A 21287-nucleotide genomic window follows, 5' to 3' on the forward strand; every position below is an offset into this window, starting at 1 on the left:
TTTTCCGACATATTATGCTATAGACATATGACTTTTTTCCTCTATACGATGGAAAAAACTATACTATAGTATGACTTTTTTCAACAGGCTATCCTATGACTTTTTTTCAACATACTATATTATGACTTTTTTTTCCAATTTTTTCGACATACTACACCATGACTTTTTTTCCTCTCTTTTTCGACATACTATACTATGACTTTTTCTTCGACATGCTATACTATGACTTTTTCTTCGACATGCTATACTATGACTTTTTTCCTCTTTCTTCGACGTACTATACTATGACTTTTTTACACTTTTTTTCGACATATTATATTATGACTTTTTTCCTCTTTTCTGACATATTATGCTATAGACATATGACTTTTTTCCTCTATACTATGGAATAAACTATACTATGACTTTTTCTAACAGGGTTTACTATGACTTTTTTCCACTTTTTTTAACATACAATATTATGACTTTTTTTTCCAATTTTTTCGACATACTACACCATGACTTTTTTTCCTCTCTTTTTCGACATACTATACTATGACTTTTTCTTCGACATGCTATACTATGACTTTTTTCCTCTTTCTTCGACGTACTATACTATGACTTTTTTTTAACATATAATACTATGACTTTTTTCCACTTTTTTTAACATACTATACTTTGACTTTTTTTTCGACATGCTATACTATGACTTTTTTCCACTTTTTTCGACATACTATATTATGACTGTTTTCCAATTTTTTTGACATACTAAACTATGATGTTTTTTCCTATTTTTTTGACAAACTATACCATGACTTTCTTCCCTCTTTTTTCGACATACTATACTATAACTATTTTTTTACATTTTTGACATACTATAGTATGACTTTTTTCCTCTTTTTCGACATACTATACTATAACTTTTTTTTTTTTTTGACACTATACTATGACTTTTTTTGATATACTATAGTATTTTTCCTCTTTTCCGACATACTATACTATGACTTTTTTTCGAATTTTTTTCGAAATACTATACTGTGACTATTTTTTAATTTTATCGACACACTATACTATGACTTTTTTCCTCTTTTCCAACATATTATGCTATAGACATATGACTTTTTTCCTCTATACGATGGAAAAAACTATACTATGACTTTTTTCAACAGGCTATACTATGACTTTTTTCAACTTTTTTCAACCTACTATATTATGACTTTTTTTCCAATTTTTTCGACAAACTATACCATGACTTTTTTTCCTCTCTTTTTCGACATACTATACTGTGACTTTTTTCCCTCTTTTTTCGACATACTATACTTTGACTTTTTTTTCGACATACTACACTATGACTTTTTTTCCTCTCTTTTTCGACATACTATACTATAACTTTTTTTTTTTTTGACACTATACTATGACTTTTTTTGATATACTATACTATGACTTGTTTTCCTCTGTTTTTTGACGTACTATACTATGACTTTTTTTCCTCTGTTTTTCGACATACTATATACTATGACTTTTTTTCCAATTTTTTCGGCATAGTATACTATGTCAAAAAAGTCATAGTATAGTATGACTTTTTTCGACATACTATACTATGATTTTTTTCCTCTTTTTTCGACATACTATACTATGAATTTTTTTCACTTTTTTCGACATACTATACTATGATTTTTTTCCTCTTTTTTCGACTTACTATACTATGAATTTTTTTTCACTTTTTTTGGCATACCATATTATGATTTTTTTCCCTCTTTTTTCAACATACTATACTATGACTTTTTCCACTTTTTTTGACATACTATACTATGACTTTTTTACACTTTTTTTCGACATATTATACTATGACTCTTTTCCTCTTTCTTCGATGTACTATACTATGATTTCTTTCAACATGCTATACTATGACTTTTTTTCCAATTTTTTTTGAAATACTATACTATGATTTTTTTCCTCTTTTTTACTATGACTTTTTTCAACATACTATACTATGACTTTTTTATGATTTTTTTTGACGTACTATACTATGACTTTTTTTCGACATGCTATACGACTTTTTCATGACTTATACTGCACTGACTTTTTTCTACATACTGTACTATGACTTTTTCCGCTTTTTTAACATACTATACAATCTCTTTTTTTCCACTTTTTACGATACTTTAAAGTGACTTTTTTCGACTTTTTTCAACAAACTATATTATGAATACTTTCGACATACTATACTATGACTTTTTTCGACATACTATACTATGACTTTTTTCCAATTTTTTCGACATACTATACTATGAATTTTTTTCACTTTTTTTTCGACATACTATACTATGACTTTTTTTACTCTTTTTTCGACATACTGTATTATGACTTCTATTGCTCATTTTTCGATATATTATACTATGACTTTTTTCGACATGCTATACTATGACGTTATTATTATTATTATTATACTATATTATGACGTTTTTTTCCTCTTTTCGATATACTATACTATGACTTTTTTCGACATACTATAATATGACTTTTTTTCCTCTTTTTGACATACTATACTATGACTTTTTTTTCCACTTTTTGCGACATGCTATACTATGACTTTTTTCGACAAACTATACTATGCCTTTTTTTCGACCTGCTATACTATGACTTTCTTCGACATGCTACACTAAATTTTTAGGACTTTTTCAACATACTATACTAGTATGTCCGCCTACAGGTGGGAGATTGACCGTCTGGTGACCTGGTGCAGTCAGAACAACTTGGAGCTAAATCAGAATCACAATCACAATCAGAAAGGGCTTTATTGCCAAGTACATTTTTTACACATACAAGGAATTCATCATGGTGTTGTTGGTGCATGTCACACATACTAAATAAACTAAATATAAGAAGGATAAAAAGAATATAAACAATATAAGTATAAACATATACACACAGTATGTATTAATAAAGTTAAAAATAGAATGTAAAATAAAATAAGTTAAACAGTATTAAAAAGGAACGGTACAGCAGAGTAGGTACAGTGGCATGTAGAGCCAGAGGTGGGGTGTGGAGAGAGTCAGGGTGGTTTCGGGCCTTGTTGATAAGGCTAGTGGCAGAGGGTAAAAAACTGTTCATGTGGCGTGTGGTTTTGGTCCTGATGGACCTCAGCCTCCTGCCAGAGGGGAGTGTCTCAAAGAGTTTGTTGCCGGGGTGGGAGGGGTCAGCCACAATCTTTGCAGTACGCTTCAGAGTCCTGGTGGCGTAAAGGTCCTGGAGCGGCGGCAGATTGCAGCCAATCGCCTTCTCTGCAGACCGAATGAAACGCTCTGAAAACAGTGGAGATGGTTGTGGACTTCAGGAAGTACGCAGCCCCACCCGCCCCAATCAGCCTGGGTGACTCCACAGTCAACATTGTGGAGTCCTTCCACTACCTGGGCTCCATCATCTCCCAGGACTCAAAAAAGCACAACAGAGGATGCACTTCCTGCGGCAGCTGAAGAATTCAACCTGCCAAAGACAGTGATGGTGCACTTCTACACAGCCATCATCAAGTCCATCCTCACCTGCTCCATCACCATCTGGTACGCTGCTGCCTCTGCTAAGGACAAAGGCAGAGTGCAGCGTATCATCCGCTCTGCTGAGAAGGTGATTGGCTGCAATCTGCCGTCTCTCCAGGACCTGTACGCCTCCAGGACGCTGAGGAGGGCAGGAAAGATTGTAGCCGATGCCTCTCCCCCCCACCCCCCACCACCCACCACCCACCACAAACAGTTTGAACCCCACCCCTCTGGCAAGAGGCTGCAGTCCACCACGACCAAAACCTCACGCTACAAAAACAATTTTTTCCCTTCAGCAGTAAGCCTCACAAACAAGGCCCCGTATATGTGTATTTGTTTTTCTGTATTTATTGTTTATTAATATTAATAAATCATATTAATGTTTAATATGTTTGTTTATATATGCACCTTTCACCAAAGCAAATTTCACATGAGTGTCGTTATTAAATAAAACCTTTTCTGATTCTGATATTACTTTTTTCAACTTTCTATGCAATGACTTTATAGACTTTTTTTTATATATATACTATACTATGACTTTTTTCGATACATACTAAACTGACATTTATTTTAACATTCAACATGGACGCTGTAATTGCGATACCGCAATACGGTGAAACTGATACCGTCAGAATCGTATACTGGCCCATGCCTAATAAAACTACCATGACTTTTTTGATTTTTTTTTGACATACTATACTATGACTTTTTTTTCAACATATATATATATATATATATATATATATATATATATATATATATATATATATATATATATATATATATATATTACAACTAACGTACTATGACTTTTATAACTTTTTTCGACATACTATACTGACTTTTTAACTTTTCGACATGTTATACTTTGACCTTTGACATAATATACTATTTCCTTTTTATGACTTATCAACATACTATACTATGATTTTTTAAAACTTTTTCCAACATACTATACTATGACTTTTTTCCTCTTTTTCCGACATACTACCCTATAACATTTTTCGACATACTATACTATGACTTTTTTTGACATACAATACTATAATATTTTTCGACATACTACACTATGTATTTTTTTCACTTTTTTCGACATACTATGACTTTTTTTACACTTTTTTTCGACATGCTATACTATGACTATTTTTCAATTTTATCGACATACCATACTATGACTTTTTTCCTCTTTTCCCACATATTATGCTATAGACATATGACTTTTTTCCTCTATACTATGGAAAGAACTATACTATAGTATGACTTTTTTTCAACCTACTATATTATGACTTTTTTTCCAATTTTTTCGACATACTAAAATATTACTTTTTTTTCCGATTCTTTCGACAAACTATACCATGACTTTTTTCCAATTTTTTCGACATACTACGCTATGACTTTTTTGCCTCTCTTTTTCGACATAATATACTATGACTTTTTTCCCTCTTTTTTCGACATATTATATTATGACTATTTTTCAATTTTATCGACATACAGTCATATGACTTTTTTCCTCTATACTATGGAAAAAACTATACTATGACTTTTTTCAACAGGCTATACTATGACTTTGTTGACATACTAAACTATGACTTTTTTCCTCTTTTTTCGACATACTATACTATGACTATTTTTTAATTTTATCGACATACTATACTATGACTTTTTTTCCACAATTTTCGACATACTATACTTTGACTTTTTTTCCAACATACTATATTATGACTGTTTTTCCAATTTTTTCGACATACTAAACTATGACGTGTTTTCCTGTTTTCGAGAAACTATACCATGACTTTTTTTCAAATTTTTTTGACATACTATACTATGACTATTTTTCAATTTTATCGACATACTATACTTTGACTTTTTTTTCGACATGCTATACTATGACTTTTTTCGACATACTATACTATGACTTTTTTTCCAATTTTTTCGACATACTAAACTATGACGTTTTTTCCTATTTTTTCGAGAAACTATACCATGACTTTTTTTCCAATTTCTTCGACATACTTCACTATGACTTTTTTTCCTCTCTTTTTCGACATACTATACTATAACATTTTTGACATACTATAGTATGACTTTTTTACACTTTTTTTCGACATATTATATTATGACTATTTTTCAATTTTATCGACACACTATACTATGACTTTTTTCCTCTTTTCCAACATATTATGCTATAGACATGACTTTTTTCCTCTATACTATGGAAAAAACTATACTATGACTTTTTTCTACTTTTTCAACCTACTATATTATGACTTTTTTTTTCCAATTTTTTCGACATACTACACTATGACTTTTTTCCTCTCTTTTTCGACATACTATACTGTGAGTTTTTTCCCTCTTTTTTCGACATACTATACTATGACTTTTTTCCGCTTTTCCGACATATTATGCTATGACTTTTTTTACACTTTTTTTCAACATATTATATTATGACTATTTTTCAATTTTATCGACATACTATACTATGACTTTTTTCCCTCTTTTTTCGACATACTATACTATGACTATTTTTCAATTTTTTCGACATACTAAACTATGACTTTTTTCCACTTTTTTCGACATACTATACTTTGACTTTTTCTTTGACGTGCTATACTATGACTTTTTTTCCACTTTTTTCGGCATACTATACTATGACATTTTTCCTTTTTTCGACATACCATACTATGACTTTTGTCGATATGCTATACTATGACTTTTTTCGACATTCTATACTATGACTTTTTTCCTCTTTCTTCGACGTACTATACTATGACTTTTTTTTAACATATAATACTATGACTTTTTTCCACTTTTTTTAACATACTATACTTTGACTTTTTTTTCGACATGCTATACTATGACTTTTTTCGACATACTAAACTATGACGTTTTTTCCCTCTTTTTTCGACATACTATACTATAACTATTTTTTTTACATTTTTGACATACTATAGTATGACTTTTTCCTCTTTTCCGACATACTATACTATAAAAGTTGTTGACGTACTATACTGACATATTTTTTTTAAAATTCGACATACTATACTATAACATTTTTCGACATACTATACTATGACTTTTTTACACTTTTTTTCGACATATTATATTATGACTATTTTTCAATTTTATCGACATACTATACTATGACTTTTTTCCCTCTTTTTTTGACATACTATACTATGACTTTTTTTGACATACTATAGTATGACTTTTTTCCTCTTTTCTGACATACTATACTATAAAAGTTGTTGACATACTATACTGACATATTTTTTTTTAAATTCGACATACTATACTATAACATTTTTCGACATACTATAGTATGACTTTTTTACACTTTCTTTCGACATATTATATTATGACTTTTTTCCTGTTTTCCGACATATTATGCTATAGACATATGACTTTTTTCCTCTATACTATGGAATAAACTATACTATGACTTTTTCCAACAGGGTATACTATGACTTCTTTCCACTTTTTTCAACATACTATATTATGACTTTTTTTCCAATTTTTTTGACATACTAAACTATGACTTTTTTCCTCTCTTTTTTCGACATAGTATACTATGACTATTTTTCAATTTTATCGACATACCATACTATGACTTTTTTCCTCTTTTCCGACATATTATGCTATAGACATATGACTTTTTTCCTCTATACTATGGAAAAAACTATACTATAGTATGACTTTTTTCCACTTTTTTCAACATACTATATTATGACTTTTTTTTCGACATACTGCACCATGACTTATTTTCCTCTCTTTTTCGACATACTATACTATGACTTTTTTCGACATACTATACTATGACTTTTTTCCCTCTTTTTTCGACATACTATACTATGACTATTTTTCAATTTTATCGACATACCATACTATGACTTTTGTCGATATGCTATACTATGACTTTTTTCCAATTTTTTCGACATACTAAACTATGACGTTTTTTCCCTCTTTTTTCGACATACTATACTATAACTATTTTTTTTTCAATTTTTTCGACATACTATACTTTGACTTTTTCTTTGACGTGCTATACTATGACTTTTTTTCCACTTTTTTCGGCATACTATACTATGACATTTTTCCTTTTTGTCGACATACTATACTATGACTTTTTTCCACTTTTTTCAAGATACTATACCATGACTTTTTTCCCTGTTTTTCGACATATTATACTATGACATTTTTCCTTTTTGTCGACATACTATACTATGACTTTTTTCAAGATACTATACCATGACTTTTTTTCCTGTTTTTCGACATACTATACTATGACTTTTTTTTCGACATGCTTATACTATGACTTTTTTCCTCTTTCTTCGACATACTATACTATGACTTTTTTCCTCTTTCTTCGACGTACTATACTATGACTTTTTTCGACATACTATACTATGACTTTTTTCCTCTTTCTTCGACGTACTATACTATGACTTTTTTCGACATACTATACTATGACTTTTTTCGACATACTATACTATGACTTTTTTCAACATTATATATACACTATGACTTTTTTCAACATGACTATGACTTTTTTGACATACAGTTGTGTTCAAAATAATAGCAGTCCAACATCACTAACCTCATAAATCAAATTTTTTGCTAGAAGTGATATTTCTACATGGCAAATAATTTACTAGCAAGTGTTGTAGAGGCATAGAAAACCAACAGACCCACCAGTCATGACATGCATGCTGCTCATTCTGTGTAATTGAATCTGTAATTGAAAGGGGCATGTTCAAAATAATAGCAGTGTTGTGTTCAATTAGTGAGGTGATTGATTCTGTAAAGAAACAGGTGTCAGTTATGACCCATATTTAAGGAAGGAAGGAAGCAAATGTTGTACATGCTGGTTATAGTGCATTTCACACTGAAATACTCAGCAAAATGGGTCGTTCCAGACATTGCTCTGAGGAACAGCAGACTTTGATTAAAAAGTTGATTGGAGAGGGGGAAACATATAAAGAAGTGCAGAAAATTATAGGCTGCTCAGCCAAAATTATTTAAAATGCCTTGAAATGGCATCCAAGGCCTGAACAACGTGGGAAAAAACAGTCAACTACCATTCAAATGGATCGAAGAATAGCCAAACTGGCAAAGGCTCAACCAATGATCAGCTCCAGGAAAATCAAAGAAGACTTAAAGTTACCTGTGAGTACTGTTACGATCAGAAGAAGGCTATGTGAAGCAAAGCTATCAGCTAGAAGGCCCTGCAAAGTCCCATTGCTGAAAAAAAGACGTACTGAATAGGTTGAAATTTGCCAAAGGTCACACTGACTGGCCAAAGGAGAAATGGGGCAACATTCTATGGACTGATGAGAGCAAAATTGTTCTTTTTGGGTCTAGGGGCATGCACTGAATTCAAGCCACAGTACACTGTGAAGACAGTAAAGCATGGTGGTGCAAAAATCATGTTATGGGGATGTTTCTCATACTGTGGTGTTGGGCCTATTTATCGCATACCAGGGATCATGGATCAGTTTCAATACTTCAAAATACTTGAAGAGGTCATGTTGCCTTATGCGGAAGAGGAAATGCCTTTGAAATGGGTCTTTTAACGAGACAATGACCCAAAACACACCAGTAAGCGAGCAAAGTCTTGGTTCCAGATGAACTAGATTGATGTTATGGAGTGGCCAGCCCAATCCCCAGACCTCAATCCCATGGAAAACTTGTGGGGTGACATCAAAAATACTGTTTCTGAGGCAAAACTCAGTAATGCAGAGGAGTTGTGGAATGTAGTTCAATTTAGTAGTAGTTCAAGCCTTTCTTTTTTCTTCACTTTCTGTAAAGGTATAACACAAACTTGATCAATTTTGGTCATGTTTTGATTTGGAATTGAATGTGCAGTGTTCCCAATGCATTGATATTATGGAATTAAAAGCTTTTGAGCATTATTCACTTTTTTTAAACAGACTGCTATTATTCTGAACACAACTGTACTATATTTTGACGTTTCATTTCAACATAATATACTATACATTAACTATTTTATGACTTTTTTCAACATACTATGACTTTACGTTTCGATTTACAATACTGACTTTTTTTTTTATATATATATATATATATATATATATATATATATAACATTTTAATGGCATACTGTAGGTATAGTTTGACATTTTTTTACTACATACTGGTGGATTGAAATCCAGTTATCTAGGTAGTTTTACTTGCAGCATAAAAGGAAGAGTGTAGGGAGTAAATCAGACCAATTTAATGGAAAAGAGACATGTAGAAAAAATTTACACACAGCATGCTGGACACTCCAGCAATCAGGTTGTCCAACAAAAAAAAAAAAGAAATGGGGATGATTGTTTTTGCTTTTCTGAGTAATTTGATAACTTAAGGAAATATGGCAATGTACACACACACATAGGCAGTCTCGGGAGTTATACTCTCTAAAAAAAAAAAATTGCAATTTGTTATAGCTTGAGCCAGGTAAAGCGGATATGTGTAGGTATTGAAAATGCCTAGCTTTGGTGCACGAAAAGGGGCACAGCAAAGCTCTTTAATTTTCTACAGTATGCTACAAGAATAATGTGAAAGCTGCTAAATGACAATACAATGATGCATCATCATCAGTCCCATATGGGAGGTACAGTGTTTGCCACATTCGTTAAGTTTTTGAATCACAACTTGGACGATCACTAAAAACACCATGATAATCTTATTTTTGTGCACTCACTGTCTTCATTAAATATGTTGACTCTCAGGACAGATTGTACTACAAGATGAATTGAAACAGATGTGGATGATTGTTTGCAAATACTCCTTTTCCCCCCCCCCAGGTCTTTAACCCTGCCATCTCCACTCTGGTCCCTAATGTGACTTATGTTACACACACACACACACACACACACACACACACACACACACACACACACACACACACACACACACACACACACACACACACACACACACACACACACACACACACACACACACACACACACACACACACACACACACACACAAAACAGGAATACAAAAAACTGATTAACAAAGTGCTTTTTCCATTGTTCTCTTTTAAAAGGTTCAATTTCTTTTCAGGTATATTTTTAAAACTATATTTGCATGACAAATGCACATTGAAAGAGTCACTGTAATAATTCAGCCTGTCCATACTGGTGCAATGCAAGAGATGGGGGATGAAATCCAGTTTTGGTTCTGTGCAGATATGCATTCTAACGTTGGGCTGAAGCTAATGGGAGACTTCAGCAGTCCGAGTTATGACCGTTTTAGTATGAAATCCCCTTTGTGTTGGCATATTCTGAGCAGCCTCACATGGAAACACTCTCAGATGAAACATAGAGGAAATTTCATACTTGCTGCACTTTTTAACAAACGGTGGATTTTGTTCCCAACATATCTTGAGTTCAGTGTTGCGTTTCGTTAATTCGTTTTTTTTTTTTTAAACTATTTAAAACACGTTCTTCTGCATTTCCTTTCCTTGCTCTCCTCCGTCTCTCTGTCACTTGTGTCTCGCTCACATACACACACACAGCTCCTCCCACCGTGCCGTGTTTGGTGTTTTAGCCCCCAAGGCAGCGCAGCAATGGTTATGTCAAAGAAGTTATGTTAAAGAAGTTATGTTAGTGTTAAGGTGAGGGTTAGCTGCCTGTAAGACGACGTTGGAGGCTTAAAACACCATCGAGCCCACTGTGCACACAGCGTCTGTACCCGTAAAGGAGAGAAGACGGCTGGCGAAATTCACAAGTTCACGAAAGGTTAGTATCTATCTCGTGAACACCTTTACACAACCACCGACCCGACTCTTAGCAAACAAGCGATTGCGCCTGCTTTAGAAAGTTAACTAGTCGCAAGTTTGCGGTAAAATGCAGTTGGGTTGTCGAGGTCAAAACACTATATATAGCAGCTGTGAATCAAATAAACGTATTATAAATAATGTTATGTCACGTTTTACTCTTACACTGAATGTTCAATCCAGATGAGTATTGAAAAGTATTTTCCGCGACTGAAAAAGGCACGTGTTGAGGATGAGGACCAGCCTGAACCGGAGGTATCAGTCCGACCAGTGTAACTAGTTATGTTATTAATTTGTTTACAGTATTTTCAGGCTTCAACCAGTGAAAGACAGGGTCAGGGAGAGAGAGAGAGAGAGAGAGAGAGAGAGAGAGAGAGAGAGAGAGAGAGAGAGAGAGATATTTGTTAGGCATTGAAGTAGGAGAGGAGGACAGCATCCAACAGCGTGTCCTCCTTAGTTTTTGATACTTGATTGTTACGAAAATAAGTACCCCCCGGTGACACGGGCCGACCCCCCCCACCCCGCCACAAATTGCTTTCTAATCTGTGGGAAACACTGGAGTTGGTATGAAGGACGGCAGGAATCCCTACACAGCCGGTATGAACAGAAGGAATGATTACAGAGACCAGCAGACCTCCGCCAAGGCCAATGGTGCGTTCACAAGCTCCTCGGATGGTCCCATTTTCCGAGTTGGGAAGTCCAACTTTAGTGTGTCCGTGAGCTTTAGGTGGTAATGTGGAAACAACATCGATGCTACAAAGAAGATCTGAATCATGTTGCGGATACACAAATAATTCTTCGAAGTGAAAAAATATTTGTGTATCCGCAACATGATTCAGATCCCCTCCAAACTTTATGGTGGAAGGGTGTGGCAAAGAAAGAACCTAAGTTTCATGAAAATCAGGAGAATAGTTGTTCCATAATCTTGCTGACAGACGGACAGAAACAAACCGAGACGAAGAACATATGGCGCTTTTCCATTACATGGTACCTGCTCGACTCGCCTCGACTCTACTCGCCTTTTTTGGTTTTCCATTACGAAAAAAAGTACCTGGTAGCTGCTAACAGGTACTTTTTTTAGTACCTCCTCAGTCGAGGTTCCAAGCGAGCTGAGGCGAGCCGAAAAGGTGACGTGAAAGCGACAGACGGGGTGTCCTGAACAAACCCGCTATTTTTAAAAAGTTTAGCCAGCTGTGTTTTTTGTTGCTGCCTCCAGCTTCTTCTGAAACAAAATGTGTCTTCTGGCTGTGGCAACAACAACACACCTTCCACGTTCTGTGTTAGGTCACGGCAGTTTACTGCGGCGCCGCTTATTTCAGTTCTGCGGAGGCTCCAGTCCAGGCAGAGCTTTCGCTGTATCCTACATACACACACACACATGCTGGCTCGACGCACACACCAGCTGACAAATGTATACATCAGGCCACATATTACATAGGCTACGGCGAAAGCTCTGCGTGGAGCCTCCGCAGAACTGTAAAACAAGCTCAAGTGGCCTGATGTTTATACTTGTGCGCTGGTGTGTGCGTCGAGCCGGCATACAACCAGCCACGCTGAGGCGGTACTAAAATCTGCAATGGAAAACGGACGCACAGTGTGGTGAGTAGAGTCGAGGCGAGTCGAGCAGGTACCATGTAATGGAAAAACGCCAATAACCGCCTTGGCGAAGGTACTAACTCTTTCAGTATACATATAGGCATGCAGACATTGTACCAGGAACCTGAAAAAAAAAAGCTGAACCTTTCTTTTAACTCCACCTCCCTTTTGTTTCTCCACCTGCATGGTCAAAAGTGGAAACAGGAGAAAAAAAAGATCCCAAATTTAAGCTAGTCTCTCCAATGGGCCCCATCGTAAAGCAAGACGAGCACCATCTTGGCTTTAGGTTTGTCTGAATCAATGATCAACTGCTGTTACCAAGTCAAATATTCAAGGCTACGCAGATCCAGCTCGTGTCATCGTTCGTGTCAACCTAAATATTTAGATCCAAGTGAATCGGAGACAATTCTGTTGTCAATTTCCCCCAAAATGTCCATCATAAAATGGATAAAACTGGGAGTAAGCAACACAGTGAAACTTCACCTACGGATTATTAAAAAAACAAACAAACAAAGAAGTCCTTTCTTTTGGTTCCATGATTCAGTCCTTGACAGAGTTAGGCAGGGCAGTCTTTACTTTAATGGATCCATTAGTGTTCCATCACCATATTGGCTCTAGTGTGTCACTCTCAGCTGCCATGCTAATGCAGAGTTTAGGCGAGGGGACCAAAACACAGTGTCCTCTGCTGTTTTGGCTCCACGACTTGAACACATCAGTACAGCAGCCCCCTTCCGCTCTGATACACAGTTAGTCAGGCATGTCGATGCAGAGTTTGGGCGGCGGGACAAAGTATTTCCCGGGGCTCTGTGTGATCACCACGCCGGTCTTCTTGTGGAACATCGGGGCAATCTTTGGTGGCGGTTCGGGGATGGGCAGATCTTCGGCCGCCTCGGGGTCCTCGCTGCGTTGGAGGTCGTAGGACACGTTACCGTACTCGCGCAGGAAGGGGAGGAGCTCCAACAGGAAGTGGCAGAAGTCCTTACGGATGCCAAACCACCCTAAAAAGGAAGATCAGGACAGAGGGGAACTTAATGGCGCAGAAACAACAATCGTTGGTACTTGCCAACTACCATAGGTGCACAAAAAGTGTATGACATCCAAGAATTTTACTTTGTATGATTAATGTGACAATAAAACATAACTTGTTGGTTCCAGCTTCTCAATTGTTATACAAAACAAATCTTTTGGTTTTATGCTTTTGGTCGGACAAAAAAATAAAAAATATTATAATAATCATTTGAAGACATCACTACGTTGGCCGAGCTGAAACGGTTAGTCAATTAATCAATTATCGGCTGATAGAAAAATGTACTATTTTGACAACCAAGTAACCATTTTAAAGGAGAATTCCGGACGATTTTTACCTGAATCTTAATTGCTATATATCTCCGAGTACTGCGGATAGAAAAACAAACGAGCAAAATCGGTACTAGCAAACTGGAGTTGCTGCAGCCACGTCCAGAGCTCCCAGTTAGCTAAAATGCCAGTTGTCGGGGCATCTTATAAAGAGTGCCTCTGTGCCTGTGCAACATGAACTGGGCCCTTATGTGACAACAAGATGCGTTTTCAACTCAGACATTGTGAAGAAATCGTTTAAATTCAAAGTTTGTACTGTCACCTACCGGCGTTGGTCAATAATAAAAAATAATTGTTTGTTACTGCCCTAGAATTGACAAACAAAGCTTTCTGCATGATATAAGTAAACGTATAGGTATATAGCAGTATAAGTATATACTCTGAGCTGAAAAGTAGTTAAACGTCAGAAGCTTCGGCTCGGTCAACAAGATGCAAATGAGCTGATCGATACTGTAGATAGTAAGGTTTTACAAAACGCTACGTGAAGGTGAAGTTATAAAACAAATAGTTCTACTGTACACAGAAGCAGTGGAGACATGTAGCAGCCCATAGCCCATCACTGGCTTTAAATACTTACAGTGGTTTCCTCCCTTCTGGCCAAACGTGGTGGCCATGAGTGTGAGCAGGGAGAGCCAGAGAGGGACGAACACACACACGTAGCTCAGACTGTTGTGGCCATCCAGCTTGTGCACCAGAAGGATCTGAAGAGACACAAGATATAAGTCATTGGGAGGCAAACATGCGTGCAGCAAATTGGTGCAAAGTTGTGCGTAAATGTGCACACACATGCAGGAGGTATGTATAAGTATTCTCAATCACTGCCTGAGATGGTGATAATCAAATACAGATATTTAAATGATCCCAAAATACATATTTACAAAATATAAAAGTAAACACTGGATGGGTAAAAAAATAACACTTGAAAATGCTGATTACCAACCGGGCAAAGTGCTTTTACTTTGACTTTTTTTTATTACGTTTTTCGACATATCAATTTTTATTTAAAAAATATTTTCAACATACTTTATGCTGTGACTTATTCATGGACATTTTTATGGCAGGCTATAGTTTACACCTTCATCAGTTGTTTAGTGTGCACAGGAAGTAACTCTGGGGGTGTCTCAAAGCGCCTACTTGCACACTTCAAACACTTAGTTATATACTTAAAACTAAGTGTTTGAAGTGTGCAAGTAGGTGCTTTGAGACACAACCAATGCCTTTCTATGTCTTATGTAAAGAACTGCATTGCGTTATTGTTTAGGGAGCTGTACTACACTGTAGATAACGCAAAAAGTCAGTGCACTGAAAGTACCCGGATGACGCCCTAAAAACGGTCAAAAAGTTCAGTGTGGAACGATGGACCCTACTCGCACTAAATGGGTGCCATCTTGACTACAAAGCGGAAGGGAGCCCTTGACCAGCAGCTGATTGGACGAACGCGTCACATGGGTCTGGCTGCTCGAGAATCTCAAACCGACTGTCACGGCGGCTTGGACGGAATACGATCTTGTATTTTACATGTGTTGCGTTCGTCACATTCATCCCGCTCGTCATTTCCAGTTAAGTGTTTTAACACAAGTGTTCACTTTGGGAGAATACTAACCATCGAAAGTGGGCACTACAGCAGTAAGTGGTCAGTGCACATTAGCAGTGTATTGTACTGACGGAAGTATGCGGAATGAGACACAGCCTGGCCTTAATACGCAAGGCAGTCACATGATCTCATGGCATGAAGTCACATGACAGATACACCATCCTGTGACTTCACGCCATGAGATCATGTGACTGCCTTGTGTATTAAGGCCAGAGTTACTTCCTGTGCACACTAAACAACTGATGAAGGTGTTTGGATGAACACTGAAACGTCTTGGATTTCATATTTTTTTAATCCAGTGTTTTTAAATTAAAGCTTCGTTGAAACTACAATTACCTGGATGCATAAATGAATCGCCATAGACACGAGGAAATCTAGTTTTGTACTTTGTTGATTTTCTTTCACATTTTGTCCAAGATTAAGCCATAAGGTATTTATAATTTCCAGAACAGCCTGTATGCCGTTTGAATCGACTTTTAAAAAGGACTGTATTCAGCCAGTAGAGGGCAGGCTAATTCTATTATTATTATTATTATTATTATAGCACTTTGGTCAGATAATTGTGATTATCAAATTAGTGCTTGGAGATAATCGTTAGCTACCTGAAAAGGTGTAATTTAGGTTTTAAAAAATGCCTAAACAGAAGATGTATCTTAAATACCTACCAGACTATTTCCTACAATCATATTTTGTCTTAAACAGGCTTAAACAAATGAAATACAACACACCAAAGGTAATTAACTTTAGTAGTGACAACTCACCTCAAAGGTGAGGAGGGGCACGACGATGGCCATCCAGCTGATTGCCATGGTGATGTGAGTCCGCCGTTGCTCGGCGATGATGTCAATGGAGCGCAGGAAGAGGACAGACCAGATGATGTAGTAGAGGACAACAAGGCACAGGAAGGACATCAGGATCCACAGTGGGACACACACCACCTGCAGCGCACAGACACACAGACACACACAACATTAAAGTAGATGAAGGTAAGGACAATGTTGTCACCTTAAACTTTAACGCATGGTTGGAGAATAACACAGAAAACACCCCATCCTGTGAAAGCATAATATAATAATGGATACATGGAATTGAAGTGTGTGAAATAAAAACACTGGGCAATCTCTGATGATCTACTCTGTGTTTGTGTATCTCACCAGCCAAGGCCAGTTGATGATCCTGTCGAGCCTCAGGGCGATGAAGATGAACTGAAGAATGTTAACTGAACACAACACCTCCAGCTGAGAAGAGAAAAAGCAAACGCAGAACATCAGCACTATACTCGTTTTTCAAACCTATCACTTTCTTTGATATTTTCGGAAATAAATGTGTGACACGTCAAATTGGCTGCTTTTCGTCGCAAACTATTCTCCTCACTCGCACAACAAAGCATTCTTTAAACTAGGGCTGAGTACCGTGCTTAGATACTTTTTAGACACGATCAAATTGCCTCCATAGTATCGAAAAATGCTTCGTCATTCACAACCAAAGTTCAATACCTAAAAGGAGTAAATCTCACCAGAGTCAGTGAGCCAATAAAGCATGCAGCATGCTTCCACAAAGATCTAATAGTGCTGGTGATTGGCTGGCTACACGTCGTAGAGACATGCAGGAAAAACACTACGTTATGCACAGAGACGACTCCTGTGTGTGTGTTGTTACATTTTGATAGGCTTGACTACAGTGTGCATCACATACATGTAGATGTAAACGGCTGCCCTACATAAAACATACTCTTCATACTGGGAAAAATTAAATATTCAACTCCAGTCCCAATGTTAATCTTTGTGCCAATACTGCCTGTATATGAGTAGTCACTGTTTGTAGAAAGAGTCCTCATTTCTGAACCCTCTCCTAACACAGACAAACTCACACTATCTAGCCAGTTGCAATTGTGTTTGGCCGTGATTTTGCATCGATTTCCTACTCTGGTCTCGGTGTACCCCTTACCTCGAGTGAGCGGTCGTGTCTGAACCCCCAGACGCAGGCTGCTACAGAGACGGGCGACACGAAGAAGAGAGGCATGAAGACGAGAAGCCAGAAGTAATTTCCCCTGGCCACGCGGTCGCACACTAACACCTCGAACATCAGCAGCAGGACGTGGAGCCCCACTGCGATCAGCATGGCCTTGAACTCCACACATGTCTCCCCTTCAGCCCTAAGAGAGAATACATTAAGATCAAACCATCATATGGTTCATCCATACTGACGCTGATGATTCCTGCGGTTAAATGTCATGCTGCATGCTAACCAAACAGACACAATCACACACAATAAAGACATAAAGATTATAATATAAACATATAATTAGTATTATAATGTCTTTTTTTAAAGGAAAAATGCCTTTAATTTATCACGCAAGGGGAAATTGACAATTCCCACTGTTAGTACAGTTGCACACACATTAAACACAGGCCTGAATTACAAACATGATCAGGAGCTATACATGCTACACACTAATGGAGAGATGTCAGAGTGAGGGGGTTGCTCCTTGGAGGAGCGCCCCGAGCAGTTGGGGGTTCGATGCCTTGCTCAAGAGCACCTTGGCAGTGCCCAGGAGATGAACTGGCATCTTTCCAGCTCCCCTACGGACTGAGCTACTGCCACCCCCAATTTAATACAAGTTCAAAATCTCATCAGCTTCAGTTAGCCATTGAGCACACGGCATGCTTGTACCAAGATCTAATAATGTTGGTGATTGACTGTCTCATATTACAGGTCATAGAGGCATGCAGGAAAAACTCTACGTTACGCACACAGAAACGGGCTCAGGGGTGTGTGTGTGTCTGTGTGTGTTTAGGCGCATTGAAATTAATCACTGCATCGATGCATTGTGATGCAGACGTGGATGATTCTGCATTGATGCAATGACAGATCATAATCAATTACTGCCTACAGATGTAACTTGTTAATTTTGTGTCTGCTTTGTTCAGACCGTTCCGTTACATTCATACAAACATTTAAGAGCAGACACAATAAAAAGGGGCGTTCATATATATATATATATATCATTGAATTTGTCAATGAAAACCATATTGAACTGATTCAAATCGTGGAAAGGATAATTGTAATCGAATTGAATCGTGGGACCAGTGATTCCTAAGATTCCCACCCAGTGTGTGTGAGTGTTGTGTTTTGAGAGGCTTGACTACAGTGTGCGTCACATTAGTGGAAAGGGGCTGGGGAAAAAAAGGATTTGTTTCATGTGTAATTTTTATTAAAACGCATTTTATAAAATTGGTATCGGAAAAAGGTATTGGTATCAGGAAGAGGTGTCGAAAATTTCGGAACGATATCCACCCCTACTAATGACATGCATACTTCGTACATGTACACTAAATGCATGATTAAGTAAACGATCTCATGTGCTGGACAGTATTGTGTAGCCCACGTTAATGTGTGAGAGAGTCTACCTGTACTGGGGGTTGTGTGCCCAGACTCCAGTGCCCACGGAGGCCCCAATGATGACCAACAGCTTCCACAGCCATATCGGGGTGAACACAGCCCAGTAGCTCCACTGGATGACTCCATCCAGCCTCAAGGAGAGCAACACGGAGAAGAGCAGCAGACAGGAGTAGATCAGGAACTTACTGCAACAGGGAAGAGAGAGAGAGAGACACGTTTGACCGTTGACGTCAATGTGAAGAAGCAGCCTGTTCGTATTCTTGTGAGTACTGACAGTTACAAGTATTGAAGGAGCATCTCTAATCAATTAAGATTTTTTTTTTTAAAACAATGTGTGCACGTGAAATGTCAATTATTGAAGAAAGAGAAGCATAACTGAAATTTGCTGTAATCAGTGTCCACGTTTGGGGAAACAATAGGATAATATAAAAAGACCAACTTGAAAGTTAGGATGGTTGAGAAGGAGACGGTGGTAATATCAGTCATGAGTGCAAATCAAATAAATAGATAAAAATATTTGGCTACGGCTTAGAATGTGAAAATAAGATAAATGGATGAAAAAGAGGTTAATTTTTTAACACTTCTGTAGTCTTATTTATGTATAAAGAACATAAGATAAATGCCATTAGAGATTAGACATGTTTTAAACATATTTGCTGATTCAGAGTTATAGATTTATTTGATAACTTACTTACTCAGTAATCTAACGATTTAAAAAAAAAAATCGTTTAACTATGAAGCCTTTTGTAAATATAATGTAAATGTAAATATATGCCTGCAGGTGGATTGTACTCCATTTATTACGTCCATTATTAAAGGAATCCATAATTGGTGTTTTTTAGTATTACAACTTTTGGCCAGTTTTAGTAGTATCACTTTTATTTTAATTTTAAGCCGGGACCCGTTGCTCTTGAGGGCCTTTAAATCTCATTAAGATATTCATAACTGTAACTGTTATGCGCAACCTAAAAACAACGTGTCACGCATTATTAAGCTAAGTATGGACACTGAAAACATGCGTGAGGTTTGGACTTAAAAGCTACAGTCAACGTATATTGCAGATGACATTAACCTAGCGGTATCTTAGCTAGCATGCTAGCTAGGCCTTGTTTAGCCAGATACCTTCTTTTCGCTTCTTTTAGCCACTGCACTTACACTTACTTTATAGATTACTTTATCTGTTCAGCTATGATGAATAAGTGTGTTTTATTCCACCCGTAGGAAACAAACGTTTTCAGCATGTTTTCCCTTCGGCAGGCGGCGCAACAACAACAACAGCGACACAGCTAAAGTGCTAGCTAGGTCGTAGCTAAAGGTACCTGGGGTTGAAGTCCTGAAAGAGTCCTCTTAAATTCATGTTGTAAAAAGGCTGGTTGGCTACCCAACATTAGTTCCCCGTATCGTTAGCTAACTCACCACCTAACCTGTATGCTACACATGGTAATTTAGGTGGTAGTTGAGCTTTTTAGGTTCGGTTTCATTACAGCTCTTTTGCTAGTCGTGTGTTTTGTTTTTTCCCCCGTCGGACGGAAATGACGGAAATACACACAAAGGCGAAGTCCCTCCCCTTTACTTCCGGCCGACCACGAAATTGTATGATACAAAACCCATATATATATATATATATATATATATATATATATATATAGTTTTGCACATTAGGTTTATCTATATATCGAAACAGTTGTACATTTTATTTCCAAATTGTATATATTTTTAAATATTGCTAGTGTATTATTCTATTATTATTTCATGTATATGTTTTCCTATTATTTAATGTTTACTCTGTACGTGTGCTGTGTGTCTGAAATTTTGCTGCTGCAACAATGTTATTTCTCATTTTTTTGGGATCAATAAAAAAATCTATCTATCTATCTATCTATCTATCTATCTATCTATCTATCTATCTATCTATCTATCTATCTATCTATCTATCTATCTATCTATCTGAAGTCAAGAAAGTCTCACTGTTATTATGAATAGTACACTTGTCTGTGTACATCTTTGGCCCTACAAATCGCTTTTGGGATGAATGAAT

The 21287-nt window shown here is 36.7% G+C and overlaps 1 protein-coding gene across 1 annotated transcript; it reads right to left on the bottom strand.

The window, feature by feature from the left end:
* Positions 1–12955: 12955 nt before the first annotated feature.
* Positions 12956–20819, bottom strand: tmem185 (transmembrane protein 185). Its single transcript, XM_031304115.2, has 7 exons — positions 20569–20819; positions 19258–19434; positions 17795–18002; positions 17002–17085; positions 16609–16785; positions 14831–14954; positions 12956–13895 (listed from the first exon to the last, which is right to left on the bottom strand). Exons 1-7 carry the CDS (start codon positions 20604–20606, stop codon positions 13645–13647), a joined length of 1059 nt encoding a protein of 352 aa, XP_031159975.1. The 5' UTR covers positions 20607–20819; the 3' UTR covers positions 12956–13644.
* Positions 20820–21287: the final 468 nt, after the last annotated feature.

The sequence above is a fragment of the Sander lucioperca genome, chromosome 17 (genome assembly GCF_008315115.2).
Source record: "Sander lucioperca isolate FBNREF2018 chromosome 17, SLUC_FBN_1.2, whole genome shotgun sequence".
Lineage (NCBI taxonomy): Eukaryota > Metazoa > Chordata > Actinopteri > Perciformes > Percidae > Sander > Sander lucioperca.

Coding starts and splice junctions, on each gene's coding strand:
- tmem185 (XM_031304115.2), bottom strand. CDS start 20,606: ATGAATTTAAGAGGACTCTTTCAGGACTTCAACCCCAG. Junction 17,086..17,794: donor GACACGACCGCTCACTCGAG/GTAAGGGGTACA, acceptor TTCTCTTCTCAG/CTGGAGGTGTTGTGTTCAGT. Junction 13,896..14,830: donor CCAGAAGGGAGGAAACCACT/GTAAGTATTTAA, acceptor CTTCCTTTTTAG/GGTGGTTTGGCATCCGTAAG.